The sequence below is a fragment of the Penicillium taxi genome (genome assembly GCF_028828555.1).
Source record: "Penicillium taxi strain IBT 34144 chromosome Unknown utg000004l_segment0_segment0, whole genome shotgun sequence".
In the NCBI taxonomy this organism is placed as follows: Eukaryota; Fungi; Ascomycota; class Eurotiomycetes; order Eurotiales; family Aspergillaceae; genus Penicillium; species Penicillium taxi.
In genome coordinates, this window is record NW_026643206.1 from 3,025,299 (window position 1) to 3,039,334 (window position 14,036).

The window sequence follows — 14,036 nt, forward strand, 5'->3', positions numbered from 1 at the left end:
GGGCGCTGTATAAATAAGCAGACTGATCTGCTCTTGATATGATCTTGTTAAACTACCCTGCATATTCAAATTTTCTGGATCTTACAAACTTAAAGCAACCATGAGTAAAGAAGTCAAGACAAGTCTAGATGAAACCGGGATATACGAGGAAGTTGAGGCTGAGAAGTCATACCGCAGGAAAGTGGACCTTTATGTGTTGCCCATGCTGTGTTTGGTAAGTAATTAACCCCCCTTGAGAGGCACCTTCGAAATGCTCATAACTGTAGATGTACTTCTTTGACTGTATGGATCGGGTAAGTTCACCGTTGGTTCATTTGAATTCATTCGCATACCTAATAGAAACAGAGTAACTTGGCAAATGCCAAAACAAATGGTCTGGATGAGGACTTGCACTTTGAAGGGAACGAATACTCTCTCCTCATCCTGATCTTCTACATTCCCTTTGGTTTGTTTGATCTTCCATGGAATCTGCTGACCAAGTTCTTTTCCGGCCGACTGATGCTTTCGTCCAGTAAGTTGATCGCTGTCAATAGTCCATGGGTTTCAGTTTCTGACAGTGAGAAGTGTCTGTTGTCTGGGGCATCCTTGCTCTATGCCAATGCGCAGCGAAGAGTTTTGGCTCATTACTTGCTATCAGGACCATCTTAGGTGCCTTTGAGGCTGGATTTTTTGCTGGGGCTACCTTCTATATGACCCTCTTCTACACAAGGGGAGAGATAGGCTTTCGCCTGGCAATTATGCAGTCCTTTGCAGTTCTTGCTTCTGCATTCAGTGGTTTGATTTCATACGGTGTTTTTCAAATCAATGATCCTGCAGTTAAGGGATGGCAATGGTTGTTCATCATTGAGGGCGGCATGACCCTCATCACAGGAATCTTAGGATTCTTTATCCTCCCAGATGTTCCTCAAAGAGCTTGGTTCTTGAATCAGCGAGAACGAAAAGCAGCTACAGTCCGTCTTCTGCGAGATTCGTCAGTCGAAGTCTCTACAGCGTTCGACCTAAAGGCCTGTTTCCAGTCTTGGCAGGATTGGAAATTCCCTATCTGGTGTATCATTTGCTTTACCTACCCCGTAGCTTATGCAACAGCGATGAATTTCTTTCCCCTGGTAATTTTTTATACTAAATACCTTCTATGCTTTTTCTAATTGGATCAGATTGTTCAACGTCTAGGATTCTCAACTGTCAAGACAAATTTGTGGACGGTAGCACCAAACCTTGTTGGTGCGGTTGTGTTACTCTGTGTTGCCAAATCTTCCGACTACTTCCGTGAGAGAACATTCCATATCGTTTTCTCGTTGACTATCTCACTTGTGGGAATGGTCATATTGGCCGCTATCGACGTCTTAAATAACAAGGCAGTGGCTTATTTTGCCTGCTTCCTAGTGGCTGCAGGGGCATATATTCCATCGGCTTTGTTTCATGCCTGGCATAATAATAACAACATCCATGAGAACTCCCGCGCTGCCAACACAGGCCTTCTCGTTGGCTTGGGAAATCTTGCGGGAATTTTGAGTGCTGCGACCTTTCGTACAGAATATGCGCCTAAGTAAGACCTACCTACATCCCGAGGTCCACTCAAACCCCCAGAAGAATGAAAATATATTAATCAGTTTTCTTCAGGTATATTCCCACACTTGTGTCGACGTGCTGCTGTAACGTCGTTTGTATTGTGTTTGTGACTGGACTAGGGCTGTGGATGCGATTTGAAAATCGTCGGCGAGATCGAGAACAGGGCGTCACACTACGAGAAGGTCAAATTGACACCAGTCAAGTTGAGGGAAGTGAAAGCTCGGAGTGGAGATATTTTCTCTAGATAGGACTCGGTATATTTTGCAATTAATCGATTTCAACCTTGCTCAAAGGTAACCAGTTGCGATGGAGCTGTTAACTATATTACGGGTAAACTATTTGAACGCTTAATATCAGTCCAGGGGATGGGCCAGGCCAGATGGCATTTATTTCCTCCAAATGATAGACCAAATGATAAATTATAATCGTTGTCAGTGATAATGCTACAAGTGAAAGCCCGCCAGTGACTTTTTTCGGGACTTGGAATTGTCTCGCTGGGGGCTTTCATTCCCATGGAGATGATGAAGACAGATCAGGATCTGAATAGAAATCTGCTGAACTTCTCACTCGGATAATGGGCTTTTCGACTCAATGTTTCTTTAGAGATCGCCGAGTTCCATATATTTCATTGTAATGCAGAGATATCTTTCGTTCTTGCACTATAAGAGATTTCGGAAATAAACCATCGTATTGATTATCGATGAAAATTAGCATCTGTTTTGGACTTCTGAAATCCCCTCAGTGTTTTCCATCCAATAAGTAATATTAATTCTTTACCAGGAAGCTTTTGCTATAGCATTCAGTTCCTGGCACAATATTTCTTAAGTTTCGAGTGTCCTGTCGAGAATTCTCACAGCCCATATTGACTGTATTTCTACTTGAACATTTTTATAGCCAAATTGCCCCAAATCCCCCAAGGCTAACTAGATCCTCCATATTCCATTTCTCTTCCAGGTTTCCGTAGGCTCTGTTTTTGTAATGTGGTCGTAATGAAGCATGGCATCTCGTGAAATTGAAGTGTATGAAAATCTCATATCCTACACACGCACTTAACTCGTCATGATGGAATAGTAGCTTATCCTTCAGCCTTGAAGACATGAGATGACAGAATGGTTTCTCTGGATTGAAGAGTGTTTGACCCGTAGAAGCTTAGCTGTACACGTCATGCTTTACTTTGTAAGTACATTTGACATTAGGCTTGACAATCGTTGATTCGTTGTCTTATTAATCGCGAGTGTAGGAGTACGGAGATCGAATGGAGAAAATCACTATTTCAGCCCATGGTATATACCTAGATACTGATTCAAAAATAACACTCAAGATAATCAGCCCGATTGGATTTGCCCTTTTATTGCCCTTATTTCTTGTGAAGGGCAAGATTGAGGCACGAGGTGGCTGAGCAATAAGCGTGCTGACACTCACCGCTTCTGATAGGTCTATCCAGCTCTTGAGGCTGAAGATTCATTTTATCTTTCTTTTCCCTCTTGTTACTTCTTTTCCAGTCCCTCTCCTTGTGCGTTCTAATTTTGAGAAACCCCACCAGCTTCACACCATAATGTCAGGAGTTGAGCTCGGTCTTGCCATCTTTGCCACTTTTGATCAGTGCTTCAAGTAAGTTAGATCTTCGTCCAAACTTGCCCATTTGCTAACATATAGTAGATAGGCGTGATTGTCGTAACAAAATGGAAGACTTTTAATGATGCAGATAATAAGATCAAAGAGCAATCCCTTTCTATCGAAGCTTCTTGGAAAAGGATATCCGAACAATTGACCTTTCTCAGAAGTATCTGGGGAATTCTGGATGAGGAACACCAGAACTTGCAGGAAAATCTTCTCAAACTTCTGGAAAACAAGTTGCGTGATGCTTCCCTGCAGATCAGTAAAATTGAAAAACACGGGGCCCAGAATTACCATGCTGCTATGAGGAAGAGAAAGGCGGCAAAATATGCCTTGTTGGTAAAGGATTCCCTCGACAAAGCAATCAGCGAACTTGAGAAATGGGAAAAGAAGTTTGACCCCACGTGGTATCTAATTCGGCGGATGGCTGAGCGCATCATTGACACGGAATCCGATAGACACCCAGGAATTGACAGGCTATCCGTGGAAAAACAAGTTCAGAATACATTACAATCAAAGCAAGAAACCTCCGTGTTTATTTCACAGAGTAAGCTGGAGTCAGTTACGCGCTCTCAAATTCCATTTTCGGATTCCCAAGTTGTCGATACTGGCAAAGCGAAGTTCATATTGGATTCTGCCGATTGCACATCCATGGGGGATGTCTCTATGTTTATCAAGCATGTTCGACACTTAGCCCTGAAGCTAGGACCAGTTGAAGACAGAAAATTCCACGTACTGAAATGTGAGGGCGTTTTTCGCATCAAAGATCTGAGAACCAAGCAACTCATGTCATGCGATTTCCTCTTTCGATTTCCCAAAGGATGCTCTGAGCCCCAAAGTCTTCGGTTTCACCTGATTTCACAAGTCCCTTATTCTCTGAATGAAAGAATCGAGCTTGCCAAACAGCTTGCCACGTCAGTTAGCTATATCCATGTCCTGGATATAGTCCACAAAGATATTCGACCGGAGAATACATTGATCTTTCGAGAGAATGGACGGGAATCGCACCTTGGACCACTATTTCTGCTTGGATTCAGGGCATTTCGCATGGCTGATAGCAAGACACAACGGCTAGGTAGCTCCGTCTGGGTTGAAAATATCTATCGACATCCTGATCGGCAGGGTGCTCATCCTGGTGCGGACTATGCCATGCAGCATGATATTTACAGTCTTGGTGTTTGCCTCCTTGAGATCGGACTATGGGAATCTTTTGTGGATATAAAGGGTAATGCACTCACCCGACTGGCGTCAGAAAATCCGGACCTTTCAGCGTTGATCGGAAATGAGTCTCTCAAGGATTACTATGTCGCATTAGCAAAAGATCAACTATCGATTAGAATGGGTGAAAGATACGCGCAGGTTGTTTTCAACTGTTTAACCTGCCTGGATGAGACAAACGAAGACTTCGGTGATCAAACTGAGTTCGAGGATAGTGATGGAATTTTGATCGGGGTCAAATATATTGAGAAAGTATGTCTTCGAGAGTTCTAAATGATCCTTTAATGAGTTCTCCAAAGAATTTCAGCTGACTATCATGCAGATTCTTCTTTCTTTGGATGAGATATCGGTATAGAGGATTGGACTTGATAATGTATTTCAAGTATACCCAGGTACAATATGTCTGCTTTTAGGTGGCTTAGCTTTGTTTCTTCAGCTTCAAAGGTTATGAAGCAAGTCTAAACTGAACTTGGTATATATTTATAAAGTCGCTTGCTCCTGAGAAGATAAGCAATATCCTCATACTAGCAGGGATATCCATGCAGACACCAATCACGATGTATTCCCCGCATCTATCCTTATCACGGTCTTTCCACCGATTCCTTATTACCTCGTCAAGGCACAAAAGTAGAGTTTTTGTTTATCGTATTTCTTCTCTTTGATCTTTCCAAAGTTATGCTATGAAGGCTCACGCTTGTCACTATCCCGGCTGTAGCAAAAGTTTCACCCGCGCGGAACATTTGCGACGACATTACCTTAATCACGAGCAACCCCGCGACGGATTTACCTGTGAGCGCTGCTCAGTACATTTTCGAAGACCTGATCTGCTCGGTATTGAACTCCTTTTTCGTATTTGGAGGTACAAGACCGACTAACCTAATATGGATGCAAGAACGGCATATGCAACGCCATACCAGACGAGATGAAGAAGCCGGCGGGCCAGGTCTGGGAGTTCTCAAGACGAGGAAGAGGACTCGTAGGGCTCGAGATGGATCGATTGTGGTCCGTCCATTGCTGCGAGAAATCCAGTCGGCAAGACGTTCCACTGTCTCTACTACAAGCTCTGACCGAGGCCTTGTCATAGAAGATTTGAAAGATCACTCTGATGATCTAGCACCTGTCTCCCCTCCTGGTTCCGGTACAGATCAGAATTCCTTGTCCATGGATGCAATTGATGAGAATGACCCTTTTCTCGCGCCTATGATGCCTGGCGGACCCTTTGAGCCTTATGTTGAGCCGATACCGGGGCAGTTTGATGCTGCGGATGGTTCATTCAATAATGGTATGGAGGAGGTTGGTAATTTTTCTAGTATGGACACAGGTATGTTGATTCTATAAGCTCATAATAGGTGTTCAAGAAGATTAAACTAACGATATATGCATAGCAACCGACTTCAATCTACCCTTTGCCGCGACCTGTAACTATAATTGGTTGTTCGATGTTGCCTCTCTCGATGATGCCTTTCATCATTTCGACTTCCAGCTTGGCTTTGATACAGGGCCATATCCCGACACTATAAATACACATTGCCCAACACCGGACAAATATGATGGACCCTCAGCGCTGCTGGAGGTTGCGTCCATGATAAATCGGACACAGATGCCACCGGCAACAATATCTCCACAAGCAACAGAGCTCCTAGAGATGGAATGGATGTCTGGAGCGTCATACCTGGGCTCTAATTCTCAGCCAAGCCTGCCACAGCTGTCTGAAGATTCTCGAACAGGATTCCTATCTCTGGTGGCTCGAACACATCCTACAGGCATTAACGGCCAGCCAATGGCACTCAACTCACCTCTACTGAACTTAAATGCATTGCAAAACTATTGCGATTTGTTCTTTGCTCGGTTCAATGTGACATATCCGCTTGTTCACCAGGCAACTTTTAATCCAGAATCAGTGGAACCGGTATTTTTGGCGTCGATCCTGCTCATGGGAGCTACATACGGCACACGCGAGGCCCACCAACTGGCTGTAGGCGTTCACGATCAGCTCCGGAACCAGCTCTTGAGCCACCCTGACTTTTCGCCACAGCCTGATCTCTGGGCCCTACAGACCATGCTTCTTATTGATTGTTTTGGGAAGATGCGGGCTGGCCCAAAGCAGAGAGAAAATGCCCAGCTATTCCACTGCGTGTTGATCAAGCTGATCCGTCGTAGTAATTGTTGCAATGTGCAGGATACATCACACTTGGCGCGATTGAATGATCTAGATCTAGATATATCATGGAGACAGGCTATGGATGAAGAGCAGCGGAAGCGTTTAGCCATGCATTGCTTCATGTGGGATACGCAGCATGCAGTTCTGTTCTCCCAGTCTCTGTGTATGTCGGCATTTGAAATCAGATCTTCTTTGCCTTGCAGTGCTGCTGCATGGGATGCATGCTCAGCCCGGGAATGGTCGCACTTAGCAGCTCATGAAACAACTCGTCCCTTCCTCACTGTTTTGAAAGGCTACATCACCCCTGGGGGCGCATCTCGACCCCGAAATCTAAACACATTTGCTCGCACAGTGATTCTGCACGGATTGATGTCTGTCTCAGCGGATCTGAAGCGCCGTGATCAGACAACCCTTCGGTCGGAAACGCCCGAACGTGTTGGGGCATGGACCCCGCGTATGAGCCGCTCATACGATCTGTGGAAAGTGGATTTCGACGCAGATTGCCTTACTATGAAGCTAGCACAGACCGCCGATCAACGGCAATTCACAGGATTGAAAATGGCTGCACATGCACTTTACCATGCTGCATGTCTTGCCTTGAAAGTGGAGGTTTTGGACTTGCAGATCATATCCGGAGCGAGGAACATCCTTGGAAGATCGGTAACTTCGGCTGATCACTCACGATCCCAAAGAAATATTCTTCGGTGGTTTCATGAGGACTCCAGTGCATCGACTGATGCTGCTCGCCATGCGTCGCATCTGTTGCAGGAGGCTGTGCTTAGTCTACATGACTGGGATCAGACTGATGCCTTTCATTTCCCATGGTGCTTGTACCTAGCGACATTGGCTTGCTTTGTCTTTCATCGTGGAATGACTTTTTCTTCGTCCGAACAACGAGTTAACACCGATCTTTCGTCTTTGATAGTGATGATGACGAACTGCCCCAGTTCTACAGAGCTGACGGCATTATCTGGAAAGTATGATCCGAAGCCACTGGCGGCTGTCATGGCCCAGCAATTGGCTACAGTTCGTTGGGCAGTAGTTCATGATGCGATGAAAGTCTTAATAGGTCTGTCTCAGTAGGTTTGAATATCATATTTCTGTATTTTATATAGTTTTCCCATTCTCTATTCACTGTAGAAAGGATAGTCAGTGTATCCCTTCTGAGGCGGCTCTGCCCCATAAAATGTCGACCGGTCATAGGAAGTAAGGGACAACCCCTCCTTCAACCGCCGTGGAAGATCAGGGTTAGAAATGAACAACCGACCAAATACAATCCCATCAGTCTCATCATCAACCATTTTAGGGCCTGCATTCTTCGCATTGAAGTTTCCAGCCGCTAGAAAAGCAACACCACCGTCTTTCAATGTCGACCGGAACACATTCAGCGATGGCTTTCCTACGGCCAGAGAATCAATCTTGGCCTTTTCATCAAGAACCTCATCGAACCGTGGCTCAACCATGTGGACGTAGATAGGCTTGGTCTCGGCAGGGAGGCTTGCAATTTGCGAACAAAGCGCGAGCCAGTGGGTGTTAGGGCTAGAATCGCGGGTATCTTGGAAGTAGTTATAGGGTGACAGTCTGATTCCGACACGATCGGCTCCAATAGCCTCAGTCACGGCCTGGAGCACTTCAATAACGATGCGAGATCGCTTCTCAATCGATCCACCGTAGTCATCCGTGCGTGTGTTGACGTTATCGTGAAGGAATTGGTCGAGGAGGTAGCCGTTCGCACCTGATTCTACTCAGATATTGAATATTATTCGGCACAATTCTATATACTGACCATGAACCTCAACTCCATCAAACCCAGCCTCTCTAGCTCTCTTGGCTGCTGCGGCATATTCTTTCACAGTAGCTTGGATTTCTTCAACGGTCATAGCTCGTGGAGGCGATGCTGAGTATTCAGTCCCATCAAGGGCTTCCCCAGAGATTGGAGTGTTAGTTGGGCCAAGAGGTTGATTTCCATCAAGTAGAGAAGAAACAGTTGCGCGACCGACGTGCCAAAGTTGACAGAAAATGAGACCGCCCTTCGCATGTACAGCATCGGTGACCTTCTTCCACCCAGCAATTTGGGAAGGTGTGAAGATACCAGGGACACCAGGGTATCCAGCAGCCTAGACCATATCAGTACTAAATACACTTCAGAAGGGTTAAATTGCATACCAATCTGCTGATCGGAGTTGCTTCGGTCAAGAGCAATCCTCCCTCGGAGGCACGCTGCGAATAGTATTCAACATTCAATTCGTTCGGAACAAACACTCCGTCGGACTCTTTTGTCGATCGCATACGGGTCAATGGAGCTAAAACAACTCGATGGCTCAAGGACAAGGTGCCCAAGCGCAACGGTGTGAATAAAGGTCCGATAACATCAACAGAGCCCATTTTGACGATTGCTAATTGATTGGATTGTATATAGCCTGATTGTAGAATCTAGATATAGACGCCACCATTCAATGATTAAATAGACTCATTACCCCCATTGTTGCTGCGAAAGTGGGCTATGATGATAGTGATATGATAATAGTGGGATTGACGTATCAAACCCCACTATGGACTGCTATATTTGACCCCCACTCTCAGTATTCGGCTTCATTTTTTGAAGTACCTAATGAGCACTTAGTAATTGCGATTGGCTGCTCACTGATCGCTCACTGATTACTGAGAGCATCTATTGAGCACTCAGTCCACGATCAGTATACTAAAGAAGTCTTCGGCACCATAATATGGGTTTCGCTTCAAACTAATACCCAATGAACATGTCCAAATAGTCCAAATATGAGTTCAATAAATTCTTACCGCTAGATTCAAAGTTAGCTTCGATGTTTTATACTACGAGATTGTTCTAGAACCTTAAGCCAACCATGTCATCCTATTATAGCTAAGAAAATTAGGAGAGGCTCCATATCATGCGGTAAATATGATATCCTCTTTCTTTCTAAACTATCCATCTCTTTCTAAACCACACCCACTACCTAAAAACAACACAACACAATGGCTCCCAACCTTGCCTTGTCTACTCTGGAGTTTATTCGCGACATGATCTTGAGCAAGTCACTGACCACATCCCAGATCGCTGATGCTGCTGGATGCAGCCCTCGTTTCATTATCACCATCCGTAGTAATCTTACGGCAATTTAGGGACACTAGAGCCCCTCCTATCCGTGCAGGTCGACTGCGTAGTATCACTCTAGTAATGCTAGAGGCGCTTTGCGACCATCTGATTGAACGGCCTAGTCTATACCTCGATGAGATGGCACTTTTTCTGTGGGACAAATTTTACATTTATCCAACAACCTCTAGCATTAGAAGAGCGCTGATCTCTAACAAGTGGTCAAAGAGAGCTGCGCGGAAAAATGGGAGAGATCGAAACGCTGATTTACGAGATCACTATTTACATAACCTATCGGATTTCCGATCATATCATCTCATATATATCGACAAGTTGGGATGTGATAAAAGAATTAGGTTTCGGCGGACCGGGTGATCACCGCTCGGTATTACACCCGTTCAGCTTTCCAAATTCCATCGCGATCAACGGTACCAAATTCTACTAGCATATTCCCAAGAGGGGATTTTTCTATCTCGGGTATTCCGGGGCTCGACCGACGCGGTAGTTTATGAAAATTTTATTGAACTTCTACAACACTATGGGAAGTGGCCAGAACCTAAGTCTGTTTTGGTGATGGATAACGCATCTTTCCATCACTCTAAGCGCATAGAGCGGATGTGTTCAGAGGCTGGTGTAAAACTGGTATACCTGCCTCCATATTCTCCTAACCTTAATCCTATCGAGGGGCTCTGAGCTGTGCTGAAGGCCTTTATTCGAAGGCAATGGCAGTGCTACGAAGACAATCCTGAGTAGGGCTTTAATAAGTTTTTAGAGTAGTGTGTGAACTATGTAGGCGTGAAGGAGTAGAGTGTAAGGGGCACTTCCGGTATGCAGGCATCAACATCGAGGAGATTAAGAAATCTTGATGTTAGAGTTCCTTTTGACTGAATACTGTACATCATTTTAATTCGAAGCCTATATATTGTTATAAATGAACGCCAGCAATAGTAGATTGATCGTAAAAAGGTTTCTGACTCAAATTCTCGGAGTCACAGAGAGTATGTAGAAAACTACACTTTGTTAACAGATGGTGAAGAAACTTGATTAACCTCCACTCCATCGAAGCTTGAGGTGGTTGATATTCCTGGCCATCCATTGTCAAAGAATCCCGCCGGCTCAGTACGAGCAAGATTTTCATAGGTTGCATGCGTCCGGCCTGCTGGTGAATGAACCAGTTTCTGTACTAGTTCCAGTATTATTCCTGCCGAAGTCTGCACCTGGACACTGTAAAGTAGTCGAGAAAAGATATGACGACCTCTCTACTCTATTCAATATAAAAGTCAAGAATCATATTTTTCAGTTGTATCAATTCCTGTAATATTAGTTTTTATTCAAGTCATTGCGGGTCTTCTTACAGCGGTATCAGAAGACAATGAAACAAAGATGGAAGCTTTATTGATGACTCCATTTATGGTGACAGTGGAGTATTAGAGTTGAAATGTCAGCTCAAGCCACAATATAGTTACGGGGAATAATTTTCCTATTGGTGTATATATTTTGAGCTATTCCTTTTTAGGACTAGACCAATAATAACAGCCAATAGGAAGACCATAAATTGAATGTGGGTCTCATTACGTTTGTAATGTCTGTACTCCGCCCAAATGACTCAATTTCATGATATCAATTAGGAGTTAGTATATCAATAGGACACTTTGGCCGAGTTGGTCTAAGGCGCGCCCCTGCTAAGGGCGTTCATTCGTGAGCGCAGGTTCGAATCCTGCAGGTGTCGTCTTCTTTGTACTATCTCGAATAGTTTTTGATTCTTTTTATCTGTCATGTGGCTTTCATATTTCCATTATTTCGTGTCATGGTAAAAATAAAAGAGATAAAGCTTCGGACCCATATAGAAAGCCTTGAAACTCATGTACCTAGGCATAAATTCAAGGTTGCAGGCTGTAGTGCAAGCTAATCGTTCTGACTCTAAGCCAATGTAAGGTACTGGTGCATATCTTATGATAGATGCAGGTAATTTTACACGATCAACATTCAGCCAACTTGTAACTATTTACACGTTTTTCGACGCGATGTTTTATACTAAAGAGACGCTCGTGTAGCGTTATATATGGCATATTAAATATGTCTACAGTTGTGAGAATTGGAGAGATTTCGCCATTTTTATAAGCTTTGATATATACTAAGGTCCTGCCCTCCTGTTCAACCTGTTCCTAGGCAGCTTAGGCCATATAGGGGCTTTTTAGGGCATGGTGGATGGTTGAAAAGGAGAAACACATAAATGACGTCGCGTAAAATTTGATAGGGTGAGCGGCTCGCTTGTTTACCTTAACAGATCCGATCCTAATATAATTTGAAAGATTTTAGCGACTTTAAATCATCGTCGTGGCCTGGAAAAACTTTAATGGAACACCATTTAAGTGCGTGACTAACAAGGTGACCGCTTAGTCGTCATCCCTATACATTAAGGATAGGTTAGCAATGCTATTAAAGAAGGTTACATTTGTCGTATTTCCCACAGAATAAATTACCTATGGATAGACTAGATACAGAGCATTCATCACGAGAAAAAAGGTTATCATCAAAGAATGACGGCACACCTTATTCAAAGGGTGGACAAATTCATATCCTCATTCCAAACCTAGAGCCAAGTTTCTGCACAATTCCAGGCGGTGATGGAGATCGGGCCGTACTCCAGACTGTCCCATCCTCCATCCCACTTAATTCTCGCATACTTGTCGCCTTTGAAAACGTAGTAGCTGTCGCCGGGGTTGGGGCTTTTAAAGATAGCATCGATAGAGTCAAAGTCTGCCTTACCAATGCCACGCCAATAGGTGCTAATTGGCTTGGGCCCTGCGAGGACCTTATTTTCTGACAGGCTGTACTTCAGACTCTTTGTGCCTCGAAAGAAAAATATGTAGTCATTGTGATTGGGGTCAACAATTGCCGCATCCACGGTGTCGAATCCGGCATCAACTAAAGCCGTCCATTGTGACGCGAGGGTCTTAACACCACCGTATAGCATAGAGTCCGTAAATATGCCGTCGTTAAGGATTTTGCCTCGAAAATAGTGACCTCCATTGAAGACGTAGAATTGGTCGGTGTAGCCTGGAACTAGTATCACAACATCGATAATACCCCAGTCTGCTTCCTTGAAGGTGTTCCACTCGCGGTTCCATCTTGGAAGCTGGATGAGCTTATCGTCGGTACGACTACCTGTAGCCTCGAACTCCATAATGATATAGCGGCGCCCAGAGAAGACATAGAATTGCCGGTCATGGCCAGGTTTGGGAATAACTGCGTTAACCATTTTGCTCGGTTGGAGAAATGGTAAAAGGATTGATAATTTGCAGAATTGGAATATTATGAGATGTTAACTTGTGAAAGAGAGGAATCTGAAGGATCAAGTGCTCATATATATACAATTTCTCAAACTGACTACCCATCTATCCCCAGCCCCGCATACTAGTAATCGTTCACATGTGCGTCAATAATGCGAATGGTCCACTTGAAGCGTTAGGTACCCAAAGCCACTGTCTCAGCTCCTCATTTATTAGCGTCACCTATGTACATAATCCAGAACCCACATTCGAAAAAAAAAGAACAGAGGTGATGCATCTTAAGGCCAACTCTCAGAAAATTGCAAGATTCAAAGATAGGACAGATTTGACAGACTACTAATATACCCTTTGGAATTAGGGCTTAATAATGGCAAGGATTGCCATTGTGGGATATAATTCTCATATTCATATATTGCCACGGGTCTCTGCGGGAGTTCAGTGGCTAGCTGATAATCAACGGGAACATAGCTAATCCGTCCGTGTCCTGCTTTATGTATCAGCAAGACATCTAGGCAGTTGTTAGTCTTTGACAGCCGTCAGCCTATCGGACCCACTTGTGACGGCTGGAACCGAAGAGGAACGGGATACTCTAACCGAGAAATATGAACTGGACTCTAATTATTTGAGCATACTACAAGGTCTAGAAACGTGGTTAAGCATCATTGGTGAGACTCAAAATGCGGCGTAGTGGAAAAGTGGCGGTGCTGTCAGCGTGTAGAGCGACTTCATATTTCATTAGAAAATATTTTAGCAAATATTCGCACCTTATAACGAAACTTTTACTCTTCCTTCTGCAGTCTTTCCCATGCCTTTATAGTTCCTGCCCCCAGACTTCACTTTCTGCGAGGATGGTGCTATCCGCCTTGGAACAGTGCCTGAGAACCCTCTTCAGCCAGTGAGTATCCTAGCCTCCTAGGGCAATGGGCTGCCAGATGACCTTGAACTACCGCCAAAGGGAAGCATCATAGAACGAAATCACGAGACCTTAGGACTCCACCACACCATTTCGGGTTTTTTTCATGGCCGTAAAGAGGACATCTTGGGACTCCACCGCGGCGTTTCAGGA

General features: G+C 44.4%; 6 protein-coding genes across 6 annotated transcripts; 4 read left to right on the forward strand and 2 right to left on the reverse strand.

Moving 5' to 3' along the window:
• Positions 1–100: 100 nt before the first annotated feature.
• N7495_006045 (allantoate permease) lies at positions 101–1,550 on the forward strand (the record flags this gene model as incomplete). Its single annotated transcript, XM_057208696.1, has 5 exons — positions 101–214; positions 267–293; positions 346–511; positions 565–1,106; positions 1,155–1,550. The coding sequence occupies 5 exons, from the start codon at positions 101–103 to the stop codon at positions 1,548–1,550; spliced, it is 1,245 nt and encodes a 414-aa protein (XP_057062470.1).
• Positions 1,551–3,124: 1,574 nt separating this feature from the next.
• On the forward strand, positions 3,125–4,677 carry N7495_006046 (uncharacterized protein; the record flags this gene model as incomplete). Its single annotated transcript, XM_057208697.1, has 2 exons — positions 3,125–3,180; positions 3,351–4,677. The coding sequence occupies 2 exons, from the start codon at positions 3,125–3,127 to the stop codon at positions 4,675–4,677; spliced, it is 1,383 nt and encodes a 460-aa protein (XP_057062471.1).
• Positions 4,678–5,084: 407 nt separating this feature from the next.
• Positions 5,085–7,648, forward strand: N7495_006047 (C2H2 finger domain transcription factor; the record flags this gene model as incomplete). Its single annotated transcript, XM_057208698.1, has 3 exons — positions 5,085–5,235; positions 5,297–5,725; positions 5,790–7,648. 3 exons carry the CDS (start codon positions 5,085–5,087, stop codon positions 7,646–7,648), a joined length of 2,439 nt encoding a protein of 812 aa, XP_057062472.1.
• Positions 7,649–7,692: 44 nt separating this feature from the next.
• N7495_006048 (alkene reductase) lies at positions 7,693–9,048 on the reverse strand (the record flags this gene model as incomplete). The annotated part of the gene is made up of 4 exons (XM_057208699.1): positions 7,693–8,300; positions 8,352–8,682; positions 8,732–8,998; positions 9,043–9,048. 4 exons carry the CDS (start codon positions 9,046–9,048, stop codon positions 7,693–7,695), a joined length of 1,212 nt encoding a protein of 403 aa, XP_057062473.1.
• Positions 9,049–9,559: 511 nt separating this feature from the next.
• On the forward strand, positions 9,560–9,706 carry N7495_006049 (uncharacterized protein; the record flags this gene model as incomplete). Its single annotated transcript, XM_057208700.1, has 1 exon — positions 9,560–9,706. The coding sequence occupies one exon, from the start codon at positions 9,560–9,562 to the stop codon at positions 9,704–9,706; it is 147 nt and encodes a 48-aa protein (XP_057062474.1).
• A 2,564-nt stretch (positions 9,707–12,270) lies between these two features.
• On the reverse strand, positions 12,271–12,939 carry N7495_006050 (Hemopexin/matrixin; the record flags this gene model as incomplete). The annotated part of the gene is made up of 1 exon (XM_057208701.1): positions 12,271–12,939. The coding sequence occupies one exon, from the start codon at positions 12,937–12,939 to the stop codon at positions 12,271–12,273; it is 669 nt and encodes a 222-aa protein (XP_057062475.1).
• Between the last annotated feature and the right edge of the window lie 1,097 nt (positions 12,940–14,036).